Consider the following 18,630-nt stretch of genomic DNA (forward strand, 5'->3'; position numbering starts at 1 on the left):
CATGAGTTTTACCTTTGGGAAGTGAATTCATACAAACTTTTAAAATAAGGAAGGGATACTGGATGCAATAGTGTCATGGAGATGTCGACAATCAGATGCATAAAACCAAGCCAACAAACTTTAAAATTAAGTCTGCAGAGAGAAATAAATCTGTCTATGGCTGCAGGCATTTTTTTGAAAGGAGAGGGGTCAGGAAGCTGGCAGTGCTGGTGGTGAGGTTTGTTTGCATATTTTTTTGCTCTGCTTCTGTTTTGTGGGTTTGTTTTAAGTCAACCCGTGTTCTTTGAGGTTAAATAAAACGCCAAATTTTTGCCTGAACACATTTACAGTCTTCCAAGGTCCTCTCAGATCTTCTAACAAAGAACTGTATGAGAACTGGTATCTGGTAGAAGGACTTTTATCTGATAAGATTGATTTTAATTAAAATATAAAGTAGCTGTTTCACACTGCTGTGCTTATTTCCCCTCATATCACTTGCCTCTTCTGCTCTATTACCATCACTGTCATTTACAGAGATGAGACACAAAGAGACTGCCAAAATACTCTAGTTCCCTGTGGTAGGGATTGTAAAAAATACATCTACTAGTCCCTAACTCCCAAAACTTAAAGTCAAAATAATGAAACAAAACAGGAAAAAAGAAAAAAAAAGAAATATAATTTCCCCCTTTAAGTGCAAAGACTTGAAGTCCAGACCCTCTCAAGGAGGTTAGACTGGTAGAAGCAAGAACTGCACTCCACTCATTTACATACCATCTCAAGGCTTTGGCCAGCAGACCAATCTTACCAGTTTTCAGTCTCCTCATAGTCTTCTTCAGAAGACTCTTTCATATCACATCTTCTGGATTTCTGCTGGATCCCAGCCTGGCTCAGTTTAAAGCTGCCTTGGAACAGGAAACGTTCTGCCAAGCAAATAGCTCCAGGGACAGCCAACATGAAGCCCAGAGATAATGACACGCGTTCGGAAAGTGTGTTGTGGTTTGGAGCAGGGGAGGGAGAAGCTGCCAAAGCTTTTGCAGAGTCACAAGGTTAAGTCCTTTCTGCATGGAGATTTTCAGAAAAACACAGCAGAACAATAATCCTCAGAGGCAGCAGCCTAAGGACGGACCACTGCTGCTCAACCTCTCAAATAAGAGTATCCATACAGGAGCATAAAAGTATATGCTATTTAAAATGTACTAACAACATTAGCTGATTTGCTGCACACAGTGAAAAGGGGAATCTAAGCACAACCTTCTACCCATGGATTAAATTGCTGCTCAAGGTTTTTTGCTTTTGTATCACTGACAGTGCAAGGTATATGCTGTCATCTACTTGCTGGGAGGCTTCTGTGTCCCTCTCACGTACCAGAATAGGAAAAAACAAATGAAAGAAGGTGAGGGGACACTAAGAAGGTTGTTTAGATTAATTTAGCCCTCTCTACTTATCATCCAGGAAGGAAATAATAGAACATGAACTATTCAAGAAAGACAAAAGGGAACCACAAAGCAGGACTTCAATGAGGACACACTGCGGAAACAAAGATGAAGTTTTGTAGGGGTACACAAAAACACTGGGCAGAAGAGAAACAGGTAAGGTAAAGCAAACCAGTACTGATTACTTTCCCTAGGTACATGAATATGAGATGGTAGTGGAAGACATCTGCACACAACCTAATGTCCCATATATGCATAACCTCCCTCATCTTCAGTGCCAGACAATTGCCTGAATGCCTGTCCCTGCCCAAAGTCAAAGCTTCCAGCATTTCCTAGCATCAGGTCTCCTAACATACTATAAAAAAACATGTTAAAAAAGGTTAAGGATCAAATGTACTCTATGCACAGACCCACTGAAGTTAGGAAAAAATGAAAGTAGCTTAACTGAAAACAAAAGTGACCCTGGCTAGATGTCAGGGAAAGCTTTCTAACTTAGAAGAGTAACAAAGGACTGCAGCTGAGCTCCTGGGAGGCTCCTTTAGTAGCGGTTTTCAAAAACAGATCAGACCAAAAGAACCTGTAAAGAATGAACCACATTTTTGTGACCATGCCCTCATGTAATGTAATTCACTATAAATTGTCTATATATGCTATTCATCTAATTCACTTCAACCCTATTGCTCTACAGAAGCAATCCTAGCCATTGAGAAATGATGACTTTACTTTCAAGGGAAAAAAAAAATTCGTAACACTTGCTTTAATTCTGAGCTTCCTCACAGAAATATGCAGGCTTACTGGTTTTAGGAGTCAGCAGGGTTCACGCTATTGAGTTCCTCTCTGCAACCATGACAACAGAAATTTTAAATTATTTTAAATGAGAGCAAGAAACAAATCCAAACACTTTGCATTGACAAAAACACCAAAGTGAAACCCACTGGAAGAATCAGACTGTAACACTGCAGATTTGAAGCCTTCCAGAGAAATCAGAGACCCTTGAAGACACCTATGTAAGCTGAACTACCACTACCACAAACTGTGCAGGCTCTTAGCCAACAGCAAATGAAAGGTAACGCAACTAAATCCTCTTATTGCAATCTAAACTAAACTGAATTACTAAATATTTGCTATTCATGCATGTGGGTAGCTACCATAGCTGAACACTTACCAGCTTGATCACGTGCCCAAGTTTCTTTTGATAGAAACTTGTAAGAATCAGCAGAGCCCACAAATACTGCCTGCAAGTAAAAGATTTAGATACTGTAGTCCCACTGGAGAACTTTATTTTAGATAGCGTAACACAGCTACCTGAATCACAGAACTTTCAGCTCCATGTCACTACATAAGTGACTCTGACAGTCAAACCTTCCTTCTGAAATACATGTTTAATATGTTCCTGTGTGAAGAATCACAGTATTGCTTAGAGGCAAACATTTCTTTGTGTCAGCAGCAGCTGTTCCTTAAAACTGTTAAATCCACATTTAACTATCTGGCATTGTTTGTTTATTAAAAATACAGACTCAACAGCATAAAATCCTCTGTCTTCTGTTTCTAGAATTGAGTAAGAAAATTCAAATTCATAATGCTAAGATGCTGCTTCCCAGTTTCAGCTCATGGGTCTAGCTCTCATATACCAGGCATCATAAAGGCATCTCAATGTAAGTGATATTGTCATACTGATATTTACTCTATAACTGGTAATTCAGGCCTTGAGACACTTTTTCAGAATTACCTGCGTGCCAAGCACAATCTTTAGAAAAGACTTTTGAAAGACTCTTATGCAAGCACCTGAATACTTTTAAGAATAAGTATCATGCCTGTGTCCTGTGTGTACAATTCCAATCCTGCCTATGATTACGTGATACAAGATAATCCACATTGACATCGACAGGATCTTCCTCACCAAGATCAGATCCTTCCAGTTTCTTCTTTTTCATATGCATATTTTTTTCTGTTTTGATTTGATTTTTGTTTGCTTTGGTACAGTACTGCTTAAATGACATTTGAGATAATCCAACAAAGGATAGTAGTATTTTTTTCTCCTGTAACAGAACATGTGTGAGCTGACTAAAGCCTAACCACTGACTTGTCTTATGTTGGCTTAATCAAGTGTCACTGGACGATGTAATTCCCAGCTGAAGCAAGAGCCCAAAACCAGAACAAACATTTGTTCAAAATAAAAAATCCTTTTAAGCAGATCCACCCTTTCTATCTAAATGAAGTAAATTAAGAAAAAAAAAAAAAGCACAAAAATCATCTGTTCCACCAGGGTTCAAACAAGCCTCTTATTTTACCAAAATATTTTTTCTGCTCTAATCCTCAGCATACAGAGATATATGTTTCAAGGTGCATTAACCTTCTCCAACATATTCCTTTTCCCACAAGTGAGTAGCCTATATAACACGAGCACTATCATTTTGTGTAGCCAAACAGACTACAGGGGGATTGTATTTCTTTTCCCCATGAAAGCACATGCAGTTAGTCAGAAAGACAATTTTTGCATGGAGAGAAAATCTTGAGGTTTGGGGGTTTGACGGGCTGGCAGGGCTGATGGGTTGCTCAAACAGATTTGATAGATTGTGGGTTCTGTGTTTTGATACAGTCAGTACTTACTGTGGAATTACCTGCTAGGCCTTTGGCAGATGAGCTACCTCTGTAGTTTTGTGTTAAGAGATGCTGAAAATCCTCAGGCTTCCCTAGAAACCTTCTTCAACTCACACTGCTCCTGGAACCACAGCATACCTCCCTCCCAGCCTGCCCCAGGCGAGGGCGGTTGAGCTGCTAGTGCTAACCTATTACCTTTCTCACTTAATGAAAGGTTAAGCTAGGTAAGTACAAAATCACTTGTATCAGTATAAACTGTTTCCATGCTGGTTTACCTTTATAATTTTTTTGCGATGAAAACAGAACACCCTTAACCAAAATTATGACAGCCGTGCAAGAACTGGGTACACATCAGTCCAGAGCTACCCATAATATGCACTTATCATTTGGGGCAGATGCCTGGTGCAATTTACTCACAGTAAAATTCTGCAAATTTATAGTGCTGGAGCAACAACCCCAGACAAGTCAGCTATTCTACTGTCTAGAGACAGTATTCCCTCGACTGACGACTTGGCCTCTTTTATCCTCCATCCTACCATGCTCCCCTCCCACACGTGCCAGTTTGCTCACTCCTATATTGCTGCAGCCCTAGACAAGAGATCTCTCTGAGGCCGGGCCTGCTTCTGCATTGCTTGTTTGTGGAGTACTTTGATGTTTTATGGGAGTGCTCAAGTGCTACCACGACTAAAACAACATATCACTCCACAAAAACTCCTGCCCCAACTTTGTGCAGGAGGGAACAGCTGTACGCTTGAAAAATAACCTAAATCTCCATGTATCATGAATGCTGGAGCATAAACTAAGAGTCGAAGTCATTGTTTAATTAAATGTTCAGTCCCTTCTTCCAGATTGAAAATGGCTAGCGCTCCCGACAGAGCACAAGGCTTCCTTTTGTGTACACTTAAAACAATCACTACTGCCATTCCCCTTAAATCATTCTTCTGGTTCCCCCCTCCTGCTTCAGACTTAAAAGAGCTAAAAGAATCATGCTTTTCCCTGCATTATGATTTTTTTTTTTCCTTTTCACAAGCCTGTACTGAATAGAAAAAACCTGTATCAGGCCGGTCAGGTTTCCTGCTCGCCCGTAACTGTTCTTAACTGACTTCAAAATGCAAGCATATTTGTATGCACAGGGAACTTTATAGCAAACACCTGCTTCTTAAAGGCACTGTACACTCTGCTAGCTCTTGTAATTTACTGCTTGAGTACATTCTTTTGCTTCATTTTTAGTACACTCAGAAATCAATGTTCAGAATTCAATTACACTACTTTTCCACAGTTCAAGTGATTTTTCTTATCCCCTATTTCTTCTGTATGCAAGAAAAGGAATATGAACCAGAGCAAGCTTGAGAAACTAGGTAACAAGCAGCAGCCTGTTAGATATCCTTCTTCTTACAGATAATAATACTAAGTCCATCTGCTGTATGTGGTGAGATTTACGTAGGAAAAAATGCATATGAAGATGAAGGACTTCAATCAATTGTAGGAAAAGGCAGAAGAAATTCCACCAATTTCAATAGAATTACATCAATCCACTGGTGGATTAGATACAAACACACACAGTATCATCACCTCAAGTTGAGCATGGAGATGGGCATAGCATACATTTATATAACTTCAAAAGACAGGTGAACGCAGTAATGAACACTGGCTTGTACTTCTGTGACTTTTCAAGAGCATGCCTAAACTTCAGTAGAGCGGGCATATAAAAATCTAGCTGTTTTGAATCATCATCAAGAGAGGACACACGTAGACTGAAGAAAATTTCATTTACCTTCTTGATTTTGGAGTTTCTTTGGGTGTATTATTTGCTTATGAAAAGTTCTGGATCAATATTCTTGGAAGTAGCGTGCTATAAGTGCACTACATGTATGTCACATGCAGCAACAAAATATTTCTGTATTCTGCCCTACTGCAAAGCTGCAACCCTGATCTATGTAATACTCATGGACAAAAAATAAAATTTAAAAAAATTTTTTAAAAAATCAAGAAAATAGAAAATGTCAAGGGCTCAGATACAGACTATGCAACAGGGAAAAAAATCACATCTATAACAAAAAGCTGGGTTTGATTCATTTTCAGGGAACTCAATGTAGGTGGTTTAACTCCCTCCCCATCAAATCTTCCTCTCAAAGTATGCCAAGTCAGAAGCATGCTTTCCTGAAGGACTTCTGCCTTCTTCTGGAGCTTCTGCATGCTACAGTAAAAATTATGAGCTCTTACAAAAACACAAACAGGACAAATCACTGCAAGGAAAGATTTACAAGAAAAGAAAGGAAGTACTGAGGAACTTCTTTCCTTCGACATTTTATAGATTCCTCTCCTCGAACACTTTAATTTCACCAAAACCCCTCCAATTTCTGTATAGATGTGCACACTATATCACAAATAAACCTAGTATTTTTCTGACCATCCATGCTGACTTTTGCTCTCTAAACAAAGACTTCAGGAGGCAGTTTGTGGAACCTGCTTTTATAGCAGAATTTTTTCAGGTAAGTGGGAAAGGAGAAAAAACAGATCTAAGATCACGGAATAAAGATTCAGTCATGAAAGCAACAAACACAGCTTTCATGCTCTAAACAGTCAGACTCAAGATCTAAACACTGATGAAAGGTCAAGGACGACTAAGAAAGTTTAACTTTTATTTAAAAGGTAAAAAGATCTAACATCTTCCTACAAGATCTAACACATTTTATTTTCAGCGTCATCATTTACTAATTGAGCCTACTCACAGAAAAATTGGGTCCAATTTGGCTCCTCTTGAAGTTGGTGCCAAAGCACACCAAAACACCTACTGTCCCCTTTGGAGCTGAAACTGGGTCCACAATTTCAAGTATTCCCAAATCAGAGAAAAGCTTTGGTAACTCACTGTTGTCTTCACAAGAAAAAGAAATACCAAATTGCTGCCTGAGGAAGAGAAGGGGCTTTTGTGCGAACAGCCCAGGGACACTGGAGGAACAGCTGAAGGAATCACAAGGCCAAGAGCATTTTCTTAATAATAAATCTCATCCACACCTACCTGGGGCATTGGGAGAGCAGAGAATACCCCTCATTTTTGGAGAAAGACAGTTTGTAGAGGTGCTTTTATAGTGCTTTTAAAGGCACTATAGTTTGTCAAGCCTTAACACAGAAGAACAAAAGACTACTCAAAGTAATCCAGAATAAATGTGGTACCTTTGAAGGACACCAAAAGCTTTTGTTTCCAAGTATGATCCCACTGCTTTAGAGTTTGCTATGTTCCAGGCAAAGAACATACATGCTGAAAAGAGAACTGATGGGTTCAGCCAACTTAGATGTTATACACGAAAAGAAAAGGCATATGGACATGTGTTTTGGAACATCTAGGTCCTGCTGAAGGACTTTTACAGAGAAAAAAGAACAGGGGGAAGAATATGGCTGAAGAATCTGACATTGCTTCAAAATAATGGCAAAATATTTGATCTTTTGAATTTAAGGGCTTTATTCCATCCTGAAAATATGATTTAAAAACACCTTCAAGCCCACTGCTTCCTGCCCTACCCAAAGCAGCCAATGCAAATTAAACCTAAAAAGCTGAGGGCAAGTCAGGACATTCACACACCTCTTCAAAAGGTTCCACTACAAGGTCTTGTGGCTTTCTTCCCTTCTTTAACTGAGGAAACAGCGATAAGAAAAAAGTTTTTTGCAAGCATAACCATGCTGTCAATTTGCATCTCTCCTTCATTTGCCCAGGGCCTTTTTCTCCCCATCACCACTACTGAACTTAGGCTACCTTTCTCCCATGACCCCTTCTGAAGCATCCTAATTTCCTCTGAATGGAGATCCAGGCACAACCGTCAGGATCATTTGCTGCATGGTCTCCAATACAAATAGCTTGGTTTCAGTCGTTCAAGCCAGGCTTCAACATTACCCAGCAATGCGTGTGCCTTCAAAGCACCCCAATACATATCACAGAATCACAGAATCACAGAATCACAGAATCACAGAATCACAGAATCACAGAATCACAGAATGGTTAAGGGTTGGAAGGGACCTCTGGAGACCATCTAGTCCAACCCCTTGCCAAAGCAGGTTCACCTAGAGCATCTTGCACAGGGTTGCGTCCAGGCAGGTTTTGAATATCTCCAGAGAAGGAGACTCCACAACCTCCCTGGGCAGCCTGTTCCAGTGCTCTGCCACACTCAAAGTAAAGAAGTTCCTCCTCATAAAGAAGTTCCATCACTCACCCCTTACAGTCATGCTATGACAATCAGAATTATGATAGTGTGAGACTCAGCTTTCTTTTATTCTGGCATATTGAATAAACAAAGCAACCATACAGACAAAAGATTGTCTGACAGCATCAAGCAGAACTCAAAGGGGTGGTCTGGGCTGTGCACAACACAGCGTAGATGTGGCCAGCTGCACCACTTAGCCACGATGCAATGGGCTCCTTGCACCCCCTTGTAGTGTCTTCCCAGGTAGCACAGACACGGCCACAGAAAATAACGGGAAACGAGAATCTGATGGTTCCTCAGCGTGAATGAAAACTGAAGAAGTAGTAGCATTCATGGCTTTCCAGTCCCGTTTGGTTCTGATACGTGACTTCCTTTCCCTGCAACAGCCTTCATGAGAAGATTACGCTACTTTATAAAAAACACCCACCTTCTATATCATAATCAAGTAGATAACACCACTGAAACAGAATTAGAGCAGAGGCAAGGCTTAATGCAGTATGCTTCTGTCTCTGGTGTTGACCAACACCAGCTAGTTTTGAGGACAGTTTAAGATGCCCCCAGTAGAAAGATGTGGAGCGTCTGCTTTCATATTACTTGTCACACCAATATTCAGAGATTATTTTATTATTTTATATAAGATTTTCCCTTATGTTTCTGAATGTAGCCCCTTAAAAAGGCAACTCTTATTCCGGTATTCTGAGGGGAAAACTAACTAAACCCCATTACATTCCTTCCAGCCACCATTCATCACCAAAGAGGAAAGAAGTTTGTCACAATTTTTTTACACTGTGACACTGAGAATGTCAATAAAACTGATGAACCAAAACCAGAACTCTAATTTTTCCACATCTAACTTATCTAAAAGATTAATAATAAACTAGATCTTCAATATTTAATAAATAAGAAGTGGGTATTACTATAGACAGAAAATGGTTTTGGTGACACTACAAATAAGCTATTCTCAGACATAAATTAGAACTTACAGTGAAATATACAGCATGTGGAAAACAAGAACCAGGTCCAGTATTTTTTATCTGGATGATCTTTCTTCTGGCTCAATCCTGCAAGATGCTCAACTGCCTTTAGTTCTGCAAAGTGTTAAAGCATGTGCTTACATACATTAGCAGCCATGCCAAATTTTACCACTAATTACATAGGGAAACTGCCATTTTCTGCCTTCCAAATACTTTTCATGCAATTGAGATATAAAAGATCCTCCTTTTCCATTACTAAAACGCATTCTGTCTCAGACAGCCAAAGAATTTATCCCTCAGTGCATTCAGTTCTCATTTTCCTGAGAACACAGGAAAGATAGTAAAGTGCTGAGCCACTTATTATCAAACTGGCTCACTCAACCACAATCAGATTTTACCCACATACCCAAAACTTTAAGAACTACTGGAAAAGTGTCTTCTTGTCTGGCTTACAGAGAGCCATTTGTAACTCTGCAAGGTTTAAAAGGTAAATACTGACAAATAAATAAGTTACACACACCATGCAAAATACAGGCCACTTTTTCCTACACATTAGTAACTATCCATGACTATAATGACTTTATTATATATTTTAAACGTAAGCAGAAGGAGCAGTTGGATTTCAGAGAATGTAAAGGATTCCCCTTATTAAACATAACTAATACAAATACCTAATAGGAGGGAGGGTTTGCCACTTGCATGCACTTCCCTCACGTCACACGAAGACAGAATAAAAAAAAAAATCACTAGGGGCATTAAGAAAGAAGGGTTTGTTTAAAAGGAATCCTTACAAACCTCTGAGACTTCTACCAACCAAGCTTTAATGTAACACCCTTGGTACTATAGGTTAATGATGCATTCAACTCACTGAAGTTTTCCATGAAGAATGATCAAACAATCCCTACACAGGTATTTTAAATTTTTGTTATTTTCAGTAATGACAACTTGTACTGTTAATTCAAAGAAACTACTGAGGTGTCTTTTTTCTAGCTCTGGAAAGGTACTACTAGAATTACATTTCACAGAAGGTCTCTTCCCTTGTCATCACAGCATTTATTTTCCTCTCTCACTCATATTCCCAACTGTCTCTCTCTCTCGACTTCTAACCTCCCCAATACTACTGTGTTTCTTTTCCTTTCATCAAAAAAGGATGCAAATCCACTGGCTGTGTGATTATTGCTGCCTGTGTTCTCTTATGCCCCTCAGGCTGGACCATCCTGACCCATTCTCTTACAGCTCAGCACCTGCCTCCCAGAGAGTCACTAAGCACAGTTTACTTCTGACCAGTGGGACAACAGGCAAAACGAGGTATGGTATATTTATGGTGATACTGAAATTTTAGCTTTAAAAAAAAAAAAAAAAACAACCAGTATTTATGGTCACAAACCAAGCAATATAACCTTTTATCAGAGACAAAAAAAGCACATTTCCCGCTTGGCAAAACAGGCAGATTCCCCTCTTAATGCTGAAGCAAAACCAAAGGAGCAGAGCTCTCATTTTGCAATGTTTCTATTGGTTTTCCACTTCTAAGTAATAGCATGGGTTGACCCCAAGCATGTCCCTTTGACCTTAGTGGCGACCATGTTCAACCATCCACAACACAAGACGCAAAGGAAGAAGTGGGAACAAAAGCACAATCAATACTGAAATTACAATCTTCATTTTAAACTATGAAATGAAATCAGTATGCAGCAAGCACAAGATCCAATCAAAAAGGCAGTATCTAAAATGTGTACTTAAAATGCAGTCTGCAAAATTCTACCCAGATATTGAAATATGATTATTAACTTGCAAATAAAAATATTTTGAATAAAATGCAGCTAATGTAGCTGCTCTATCATTATAAAAATGAAATCCTCTTGAGGAAAATAAGTTTAAATAAAAAAATAATACTGACAAGAATGAAGAAACAAGAATGCATCAGTAATTTCTCATCATCAAAGTATGGATACTAGTAATGATGCAACATGACCAATACATAACTTCTCGTTTTCTCATATGTGTTCAATACCATCTTGGCAACAGATATTTTACAGTGTGAAGTGACATAAAACTATAGCTTCTTAATGAAACTCTCTTTCTGAAGCACCTTTCAAATTATTTAGTGTCTTCAAGAGTTCCCTCATATCACGTGGTAATTTTTAGCAGTTTTCTTTCTTGAGGGGAAGGCTGGCAATTCTGCAGTTGAATTTTAGTTTAGAACTTTAATAAACTAAAACGAATACAATATCAACAGATGGTATTTAACTATATTAACTACTGTAATATAAGAAATGCTCAATCCAAGTTACAGAAATCCAAAAGCGTTTAATAAAAAGGCTGCCTCACACAGCTTACATTTGCCCTGGTTATATTAAGAAATTATTGCTCATTGAAAGCAGCAAAACAGACCCCTCTGACAATACTATTGCTCAAACCTCAGGCTGACTAAGAGGTAACTTCATTTAAAAGTTAATGGATTTCCTTCTTGCTGTCATGCTGGTTTCATTAATTTAGTTAAGTGCACCCAGGGAAAATAAAGTGTCTCAGTGTTCATTTATTTTATGTTTTTTCCCTGGGGTGTTCAAAATTACTGGTCTGATCTGTAAAGATACTGGAGAAATTAGTAATCTATTTCAAATATGTGACAGTAATTTTAAGAAGTAGTTAACAGCAAGGTTCGTGAGCCCTTTTGTTCCTTTCATTCTTTTTCAACTAGAATCGTGCACTATTTCAGTCCATTTTTAGAGGACTGAAACTGTGCACAAATCCACATGCACCACCTTGTACTCAGTGAGTAATCAGATGACTATTTTATACCCACAATAGAAATTCAAGAAAGAATAGCATCATTTTAATATGGAAGTGCTATGGAGTATCATTAATTTACATTTTTGTTAACATTTTTTTGTTACTGTTCTTACAAACAGTACTTAGATGTATATTGTATCTACAATATTAACGAAGAAAACATGTACTTACTTACGCTTGGAGCCTGACAATATTACCTGTTTAGTTTCCCTGCTGCTGTGCAAAATATGCACACATAACAGAAAACTGTAGCTTTATAAAGAAAAGAAATTACTGTTTTCAGTGTTTAAAAAAAAAAAAGCTGGATTTCAGGACTGTGTCCTTTTAACCAATTCACTTTTTATTAACTATTCTTTTCAAAACAATATCATGAATATCTAGAAGAATCTGCCTTGAAAGTATCTATTAATCAATACCAAACAGGGCAAAGGAAAGAACACAATTTAATATGCTTGACCTTTGGTATTATAGTTTAGTAATTACTGTAGGTGGTAAGCAAATTACCATAGGTGGAAATCAATTGGAATCTACCCTTAAAAAGATTTTTAGGATTTCTGAAATAGTGTACCTGCATAATTAAGAAAATTTCTCACAGAAAGATACTCTCCTTTTCAAAAAATGTAGAAGTATAAAACAGCAGAAATGACTATCACAAAGAATACATTCCATATTCACACAGCAAATGACTACCGATTTGACTTTTAATGCCAACTCTCAATTAGAATAATTAACACAATGTAAGATCTTTCTATTCATAGGGCTCTATTTCCTGCTGACATGTGCATTCATTAAGCATTTTCACCAGGGAAAAAAACAGGAACCTACCATTCCCATATTGACTCCTTGGAGTCCCTACAGCTAAATTAGCTTGATCCAAAAGTGCACCCCACATTTTCTGTATATACTAAATTTTGAAGTTACGAAGCCTGGAACATCTTGAAGTGCTCAGATTCAAACAAAAACCAACAGACTTCACTGGGGAGTGAAAAAAAGAAGAATGCCAGAATAATCGCCAGAAAACTTTCTAAGAAATGGTATGTTTACCTATTTCTATATATCATACTAAATTGTCAATTATTCTGTAAGTTTCTTAACAACATGTATTATATTCTGATGAACCCACTCATGTTTTTTACATATCAAGTCATTTAACACAGTTCCTAACCTCAGTCACTCACTATTTCAGGTATTTTTGTGGGCGTGTTTTTTTGTTTCTTGTTTTAAACCACGTTGAGATGTTGAAGCCTGCTTTTAGATTGTTGGATCTCTTTCTTTTAAAATTCTCAGTAAATCGTCATGAAGAAACATCTGTCTGCTTATTTCCCAGATAAAAACCACACACTTTCTTTGGAGACTGAGTACCTTATACAGATTCGACCTGTAAGCACAGCTTACAAACCATGAAATCCATCTCTGTGTGGAGGGCCACATATGGAGGGCCAGACAGCTTTGTGTATCACAGAAGTATCAATTAACACTTTAACATACCAAGTAAGTGGTATGGTGGCCAGATATCACTATTAGATGGTACTACCTAATAAAATAATGTTACAGAATATATACTGTAAACGGAGCCATCCAGGAAGAATTAGTGTATCTATCCTATTCATCAGTTCTCTTATAATGAAACTTTGCTGTTGGCACATCACACACGTCAACTTAAATAGGACTTAGCACAAAAATAGTGCTCAGAGAGGAATTTCAAAGAATACTTCGAAAGTGTAATGATCAGAGGCTTAAGATTAATTAGAAAGCTTGTTCACTGGAGAAGTAGCTAATTTTTTTGAAGAGCTTTATTCCAACAAAGACATATAAACATAAGAGATGTTTCATAATATTTTAACTTCTTCAGGAAAAAGAAAACAAAAATTTGCTTTAACTAATGTTTTCAAGACAAATAAGTAAAAAAGTTGTTAAATCCCTGTTACATACACAGGACAGGATGACCGTTCTTTCTAAAACAGCTAATCACAAATAGGCTTCATAGCAGTATTTTCTGAGGGCCCACAGAGGTTTCCTTGACCTTCAATAACAAGTTTGTGCAACAAGGCACACCAGTCTCCTTCTGTGAGGACAATTACTCCAATTCTTACCAGAGTCAAAATATGTAATGCCCAGAACCCATTAGTCAGGTATCATGTCAAAACACTACTGACGTGTCTTGTGACATCAACAAATAAGCTATACCTACCTACTTAGAAGGTAGTGCCATACCATAAAAATGCCTAAATTATTGTTTAATCTGTGTGAAGATGAGTCAAAGTAACAGTCCTGGAAAAGTGATTTTTTTTCATTTAACAGCTGATTCTTACCATATTTGCAGCAAAAGTCGGTTAAAAACCCATTTCTTGTTTGGTATCTTGAACATCCTTTTCAGAGGAAAAGCTGCCCCATGTACCTTTATTAGACAAACTGTACCAGAACCTGGTGAATAGACATTTTAATCCAAAATTGGTTGGACTAACATCTGCCATTGCTTTATTATCGTAAAACATGTACTCTCCAAAATATCTCTCACTGTTAATGTACTATAGGGAAACATAAAAATTGAGATTATGAGATATTTGATGCCCTTTCCTGATTATCTAGCTGTTACCAGCCTGCTGTAAACCTGAAGGCTGGAGAGCCAGCTTCCGCCTTTTCACACAACAGTGCTCTGACCTTAAACCACAAAGACATAAAGGGAGAACAGTGCAAGACAGCACTGGTAACAGTCAGAAAACAGAAACAATGAGAAGCAAAAGTCAGTTTGAGCAACTACAAGGAAGCGATCATCACAAACCCCTTCAGACAGCATGGCCCACGGCAGACTGGTCAACTGCTACCAGCCTAGAGGGCTGGGAACTTTATTCCTGGCTCTGGTGTTGACTTGTAGCACGACCTTGGAAAGTCACTCAACCTCTCTGCACCTCAGCTTCCCCACCTGGAACCAGAAAAAAACAATCCTTTCCTTTCCCTAACAAGCTCTTCAAAATCCACAGAGAAGAGACAAGTATCTCTAAACGGCACTCAAAGTCTTAGTCTCGTGCCACCTCTGCTCATTGTTTTAATCTGAAGTACAACATAAAACCCACTGTAGTACCAAGAATGTGTTAATAAAAACAGTAATTCAAAAATGTCATATCTTGCTGCGTATAGTTGCTGTCAAGCATAGCAAGCCAGCAATAACTACCATGCAAACCAAGCAATGCATCTTCAAAACTCTACATCAGTTCAGAAACAAGTATCTACTTAATGCCTTTATTTCAGATTCACTGAGGAAATGAAGTTGTCTAGGTCTCCTGCAGTGACAGAGCTCAGTCTTCCACCCTTCAAAGCAAATAGGACTAAATCCACTAATATCAAGTAAGTACATAGAGGGTAAACAGCTATTAAGTTGTGGTTTTCATTTCTAGCAGACATGCACCTGCGTGGGGGAAAAGGAGGGAACAAAGTTGCTTGTATAACCACTTAAAATCTCTGCTCTTGTAATAGTTCAAGATTTGTGAAACAGTACCAAAAACATAAGCTTCCTGTGCAGCTGCGAACCCAATTAAAATTGTAGAGAGAAAAGAAAGATCACATCCAGAATCAGAAGTTCTAAGGAAAACTTTGTTTTAAAATAAAATACATATGAGCATTTACAATCTATACGTTGGTGCCAAAGCTGAAATTCTATAAAACAAATACGAGACTCCGCCTTTTCAGATGTGTACATGCTAACAAAAGAATTAAAACATTCTTATTTCAAGGTTTAAGTGCCAAATGACAGAACATGACAAATTTTAAGTTCTGTTTTACGAAAAAATAGTCATATAACTTCATTGAAAACCTGTAGAATAAAAAGAACATAAATGCTCCCTGAGCAGTTCAAAATGGCATAAGCCAGGGCTCAATTGAGACAGTTCTGCACTTCTCCAGCTGTGAAGCCTATCAGGGCACCGATCCAGCTGAAGACTAACTCAGCAAAACCAGTGGTTACCCTTCGGCTGGACATGTGCTGCTCTTCACAGGCAGCTGCACAAACACTTGTGCAAGTACAACGGCAAGGGAGAACACAATGGTCAAGCCATTCACCACGGGAGAACTATGCAGCTCTTCTCCGTAGGTTTTCAAAGGCTCCTGGAGCTACAGCGCTGGGGTGTGGTTTCATATTATACAGATTTAATCTTTAAAAAAAAAAAAACCAAAAAAAAACAGGCTGCTACAAAAAGGGATATTCTCCTTTCCCTAAAGTGCCCTGCTGTGCAGTGTCAGTGCCTACCCCAAAATGTTAACAAACTACCACCTTCTGTGAGATCCACACACTGTTCCAACATTCACAACAGAGAAGGAGCAGGTGGAAGGGGTGAAACCTTCAGCATCATACCACATCCAGATCACACTAAGAGTGACAGGAAACCACACCCTCATCTTAAACTAGATGGTTCCCAATGCTGAAAGTCACATGTTCTTAAAAAGAAGTTACATCTTCAGACCCTTTCTTTCCCATGGGACATGGATTTTTACTAGACACTGCACAAACCCGTCACCTTTCAGGGTTTAGATTCATGAAGCTAACCATAGGACTATCTTTGCAGATTACTCTTTTAATGTACTTCTTCTGCAAATGCACATTTAAGGCAACAAAAGCATATATGCATGCATAATATACATACCCACATCTGCGCGTGCAAAGGTAAGTTCTTCAGAAGTGTCTAAACTTAGACTTCAAAGACCCTACGTATGTACTGAAGTGCCGCATCACAGTGATTTACTTAGTCCTCTGTGCTATCCATGGATTTATGAGCCCATTTGCAGGCAGCAGTTGATTCAGCAAAGCTTGACAGTTCTCAATACATGTAGAGCTGGTAGTGCCACTGACTATAGTTAAAACGACACTCTTAAATTTAGACTCCCTCTCTCTTCTTTGGGTTTTCCTTTCCCCCATTGCTTCACCAAACATACAGGCATACATATTTTTATTCTTTGGATGCCTCGGGTAAAATAGATCAGTCCCTTCCAAGGATAAATTTTAGAACTGAATTCTTTCTTTTTCCCTTTTTCTGATCCAACACAGAAACCACGTTCTTATGTTGCTAATAACTTAAAAGTCCCTGGCTTTCCGAACAAGGGCTTCAAGTGTCTGAGAGATGCCATTCGCTGTCATCAGGCTTAACCAAACACGACCAAGTTAAGAGCCTTTAGAAAAATCTTAGTTTTCACATGCTGTCAGGGCTCATTAGCGTTTGGCAGAGGACTACTTTGAAGAGTTCATCCGTGCCGAGCGTGCTGCAGCAGCGCAAGAGCTTTTCCCACCGACCAGGCTACCGGCCACAGGGCCGGAGAGAAGCCTGGACCTTCACCCCTCCGCTCGGAAGCTGCTGCCCCGGGGGCCGGGGAGAGGCGCCCGGCTCTGCCCCGCTGCCGGCGGCCATTCCCCCGGAGAGATGAGCAGCTCCCGGGCGGGCACGGCGGGGAGCACCGGCCAGAGGGAGAGGGGGTGACTCAACATGGGTGCGGAACAGCCCGTGTACACAGCCGCCTTTTTCTTTTTTCAGGTAGCATGTATAGAAAAATACTTGCGCCAAGTGTCCCGAGTGCTCCGGAGTGGCCGGCACCTGCTCATTTAAAGGAGCATCTCAAAGCAAAGTCTCCAAAGCCACGTCCAACCCACCTGCACGCGTTTTCCTGATTCATCTGTCCCTTGCGCGACCGCAACGAAAGTTACGAAATTATTTTTTCGCCTCCTGCGGGATCCCGAAAACCCTTTTTCCTACCGCGGCTCCCTCCCCGGCTAACCGAAACGCGGTGGGGAGGCAGGCGCCGCCGGGCAGCCGCACCGCACGGCGCGGAGCCCGGGCCCGGGGTCTCTCCCGTAGCGCATCCCGCAGCCCCCGCCGGCCGCCCTCACCTTGATGCCCTGCTGCTGGGTGGTCAGGGTCAGCTTGGACTCGTCCAGCAGCAAAACTTCGCAGTAAAATTCCTCCGGGACTGCGCAGAAACAGCCCATGCCTGCTGCGATGAACAGGGACGGGACGGGGAAGCGGCAAGAGCCCCCAGCGGCGGCGGCGAAGGGCTGAGGCACAACCGGGGCTGGGCCGCGCCCGGCTCCGCGCTCCACCGTAGTGGCTGGACACCGCCGGCTACTAGGGCGCAGCGCCCAGCCCCATGGGGCGGCCCTCCGCCGCCATCCCGCGGGAGAGCTTGGACGGGGGTGCCGGGAGCTCCCCGTGGGAAAGGGGGAAGAAAAAGAGCGGCGGCTTTTTAGGAAGCAGCTTAGGGCGCAGCCCTCGCCGGCGGCTGGCTGTCACGGCAGCTCCCCCGCCGCTGCCGCCGCGGGGAGGTACCGAGCCGCCCTCCCGCCCCGTCCCCCGCCCCGTCCGCGCACGTTTCCGCGCCTCCTCTTTGTGTGGTGAAGGCGGCGCCGGCGGAGGCTTCTCCGCCGCGGCCGGGTCCGCGAGGGGAAGATCCCCACCCGGCGAGCGCGTTACCTCCGGCCGCGGACCCTGCTAGCGGAGCGGGGCGGCGGCAGTGCCCGGCGGGCGCGGGGCTGGCGTCCCCCGGCTGCCCGCGGCCATGTAGGGAGGGCACCGGCAGCCGCTCACCTCCTCCCCCGGCGGGGGCGGAGGGATGGCGGGGAGCGCCGCTGGGCGCCCGGAGAGACCCTGCCGACGGGCAGCCGCCGGCCGCCTCCTG

At 40.9% G+C, this 18,630-nt stretch overlaps 1 protein-coding gene across 4 annotated transcripts in view; it reads right to left on the minus strand.

The window, feature by feature from the left end:
- EPB41L4A (erythrocyte membrane protein band 4.1 like 4A) overlaps window positions 1–18,227 on the minus strand; it is a 143,560-nt gene extending 125,333 nt beyond the window's left edge. For all 4 annotated transcript variants that reach the window (XM_068422370.1, XM_068422369.1, XM_068422368.1 and 1 more), the window contains exon 1: window positions 17,846–18,227. In XM_068422370.1, the coding sequence (XP_068278471.1) occupies window positions 17,846–17,944 (99 nt within the window). In that variant the 5' untranslated portion in view covers window positions 17,945–18,227. The remainder of the gene's footprint in view (window positions 1–17,845) is intronic.
- Window positions 18,228–18,630: the final 403 nt, after the last annotated feature.

Source organism: Nyctibius grandis, chromosome Z (genome assembly GCF_013368605.1).
Source record: "Nyctibius grandis isolate bNycGra1 chromosome Z, bNycGra1.pri, whole genome shotgun sequence".
Lineage (NCBI taxonomy): Eukaryota > Metazoa > Chordata > Aves > Nyctibiiformes > Nyctibiidae > Nyctibius > Nyctibius grandis.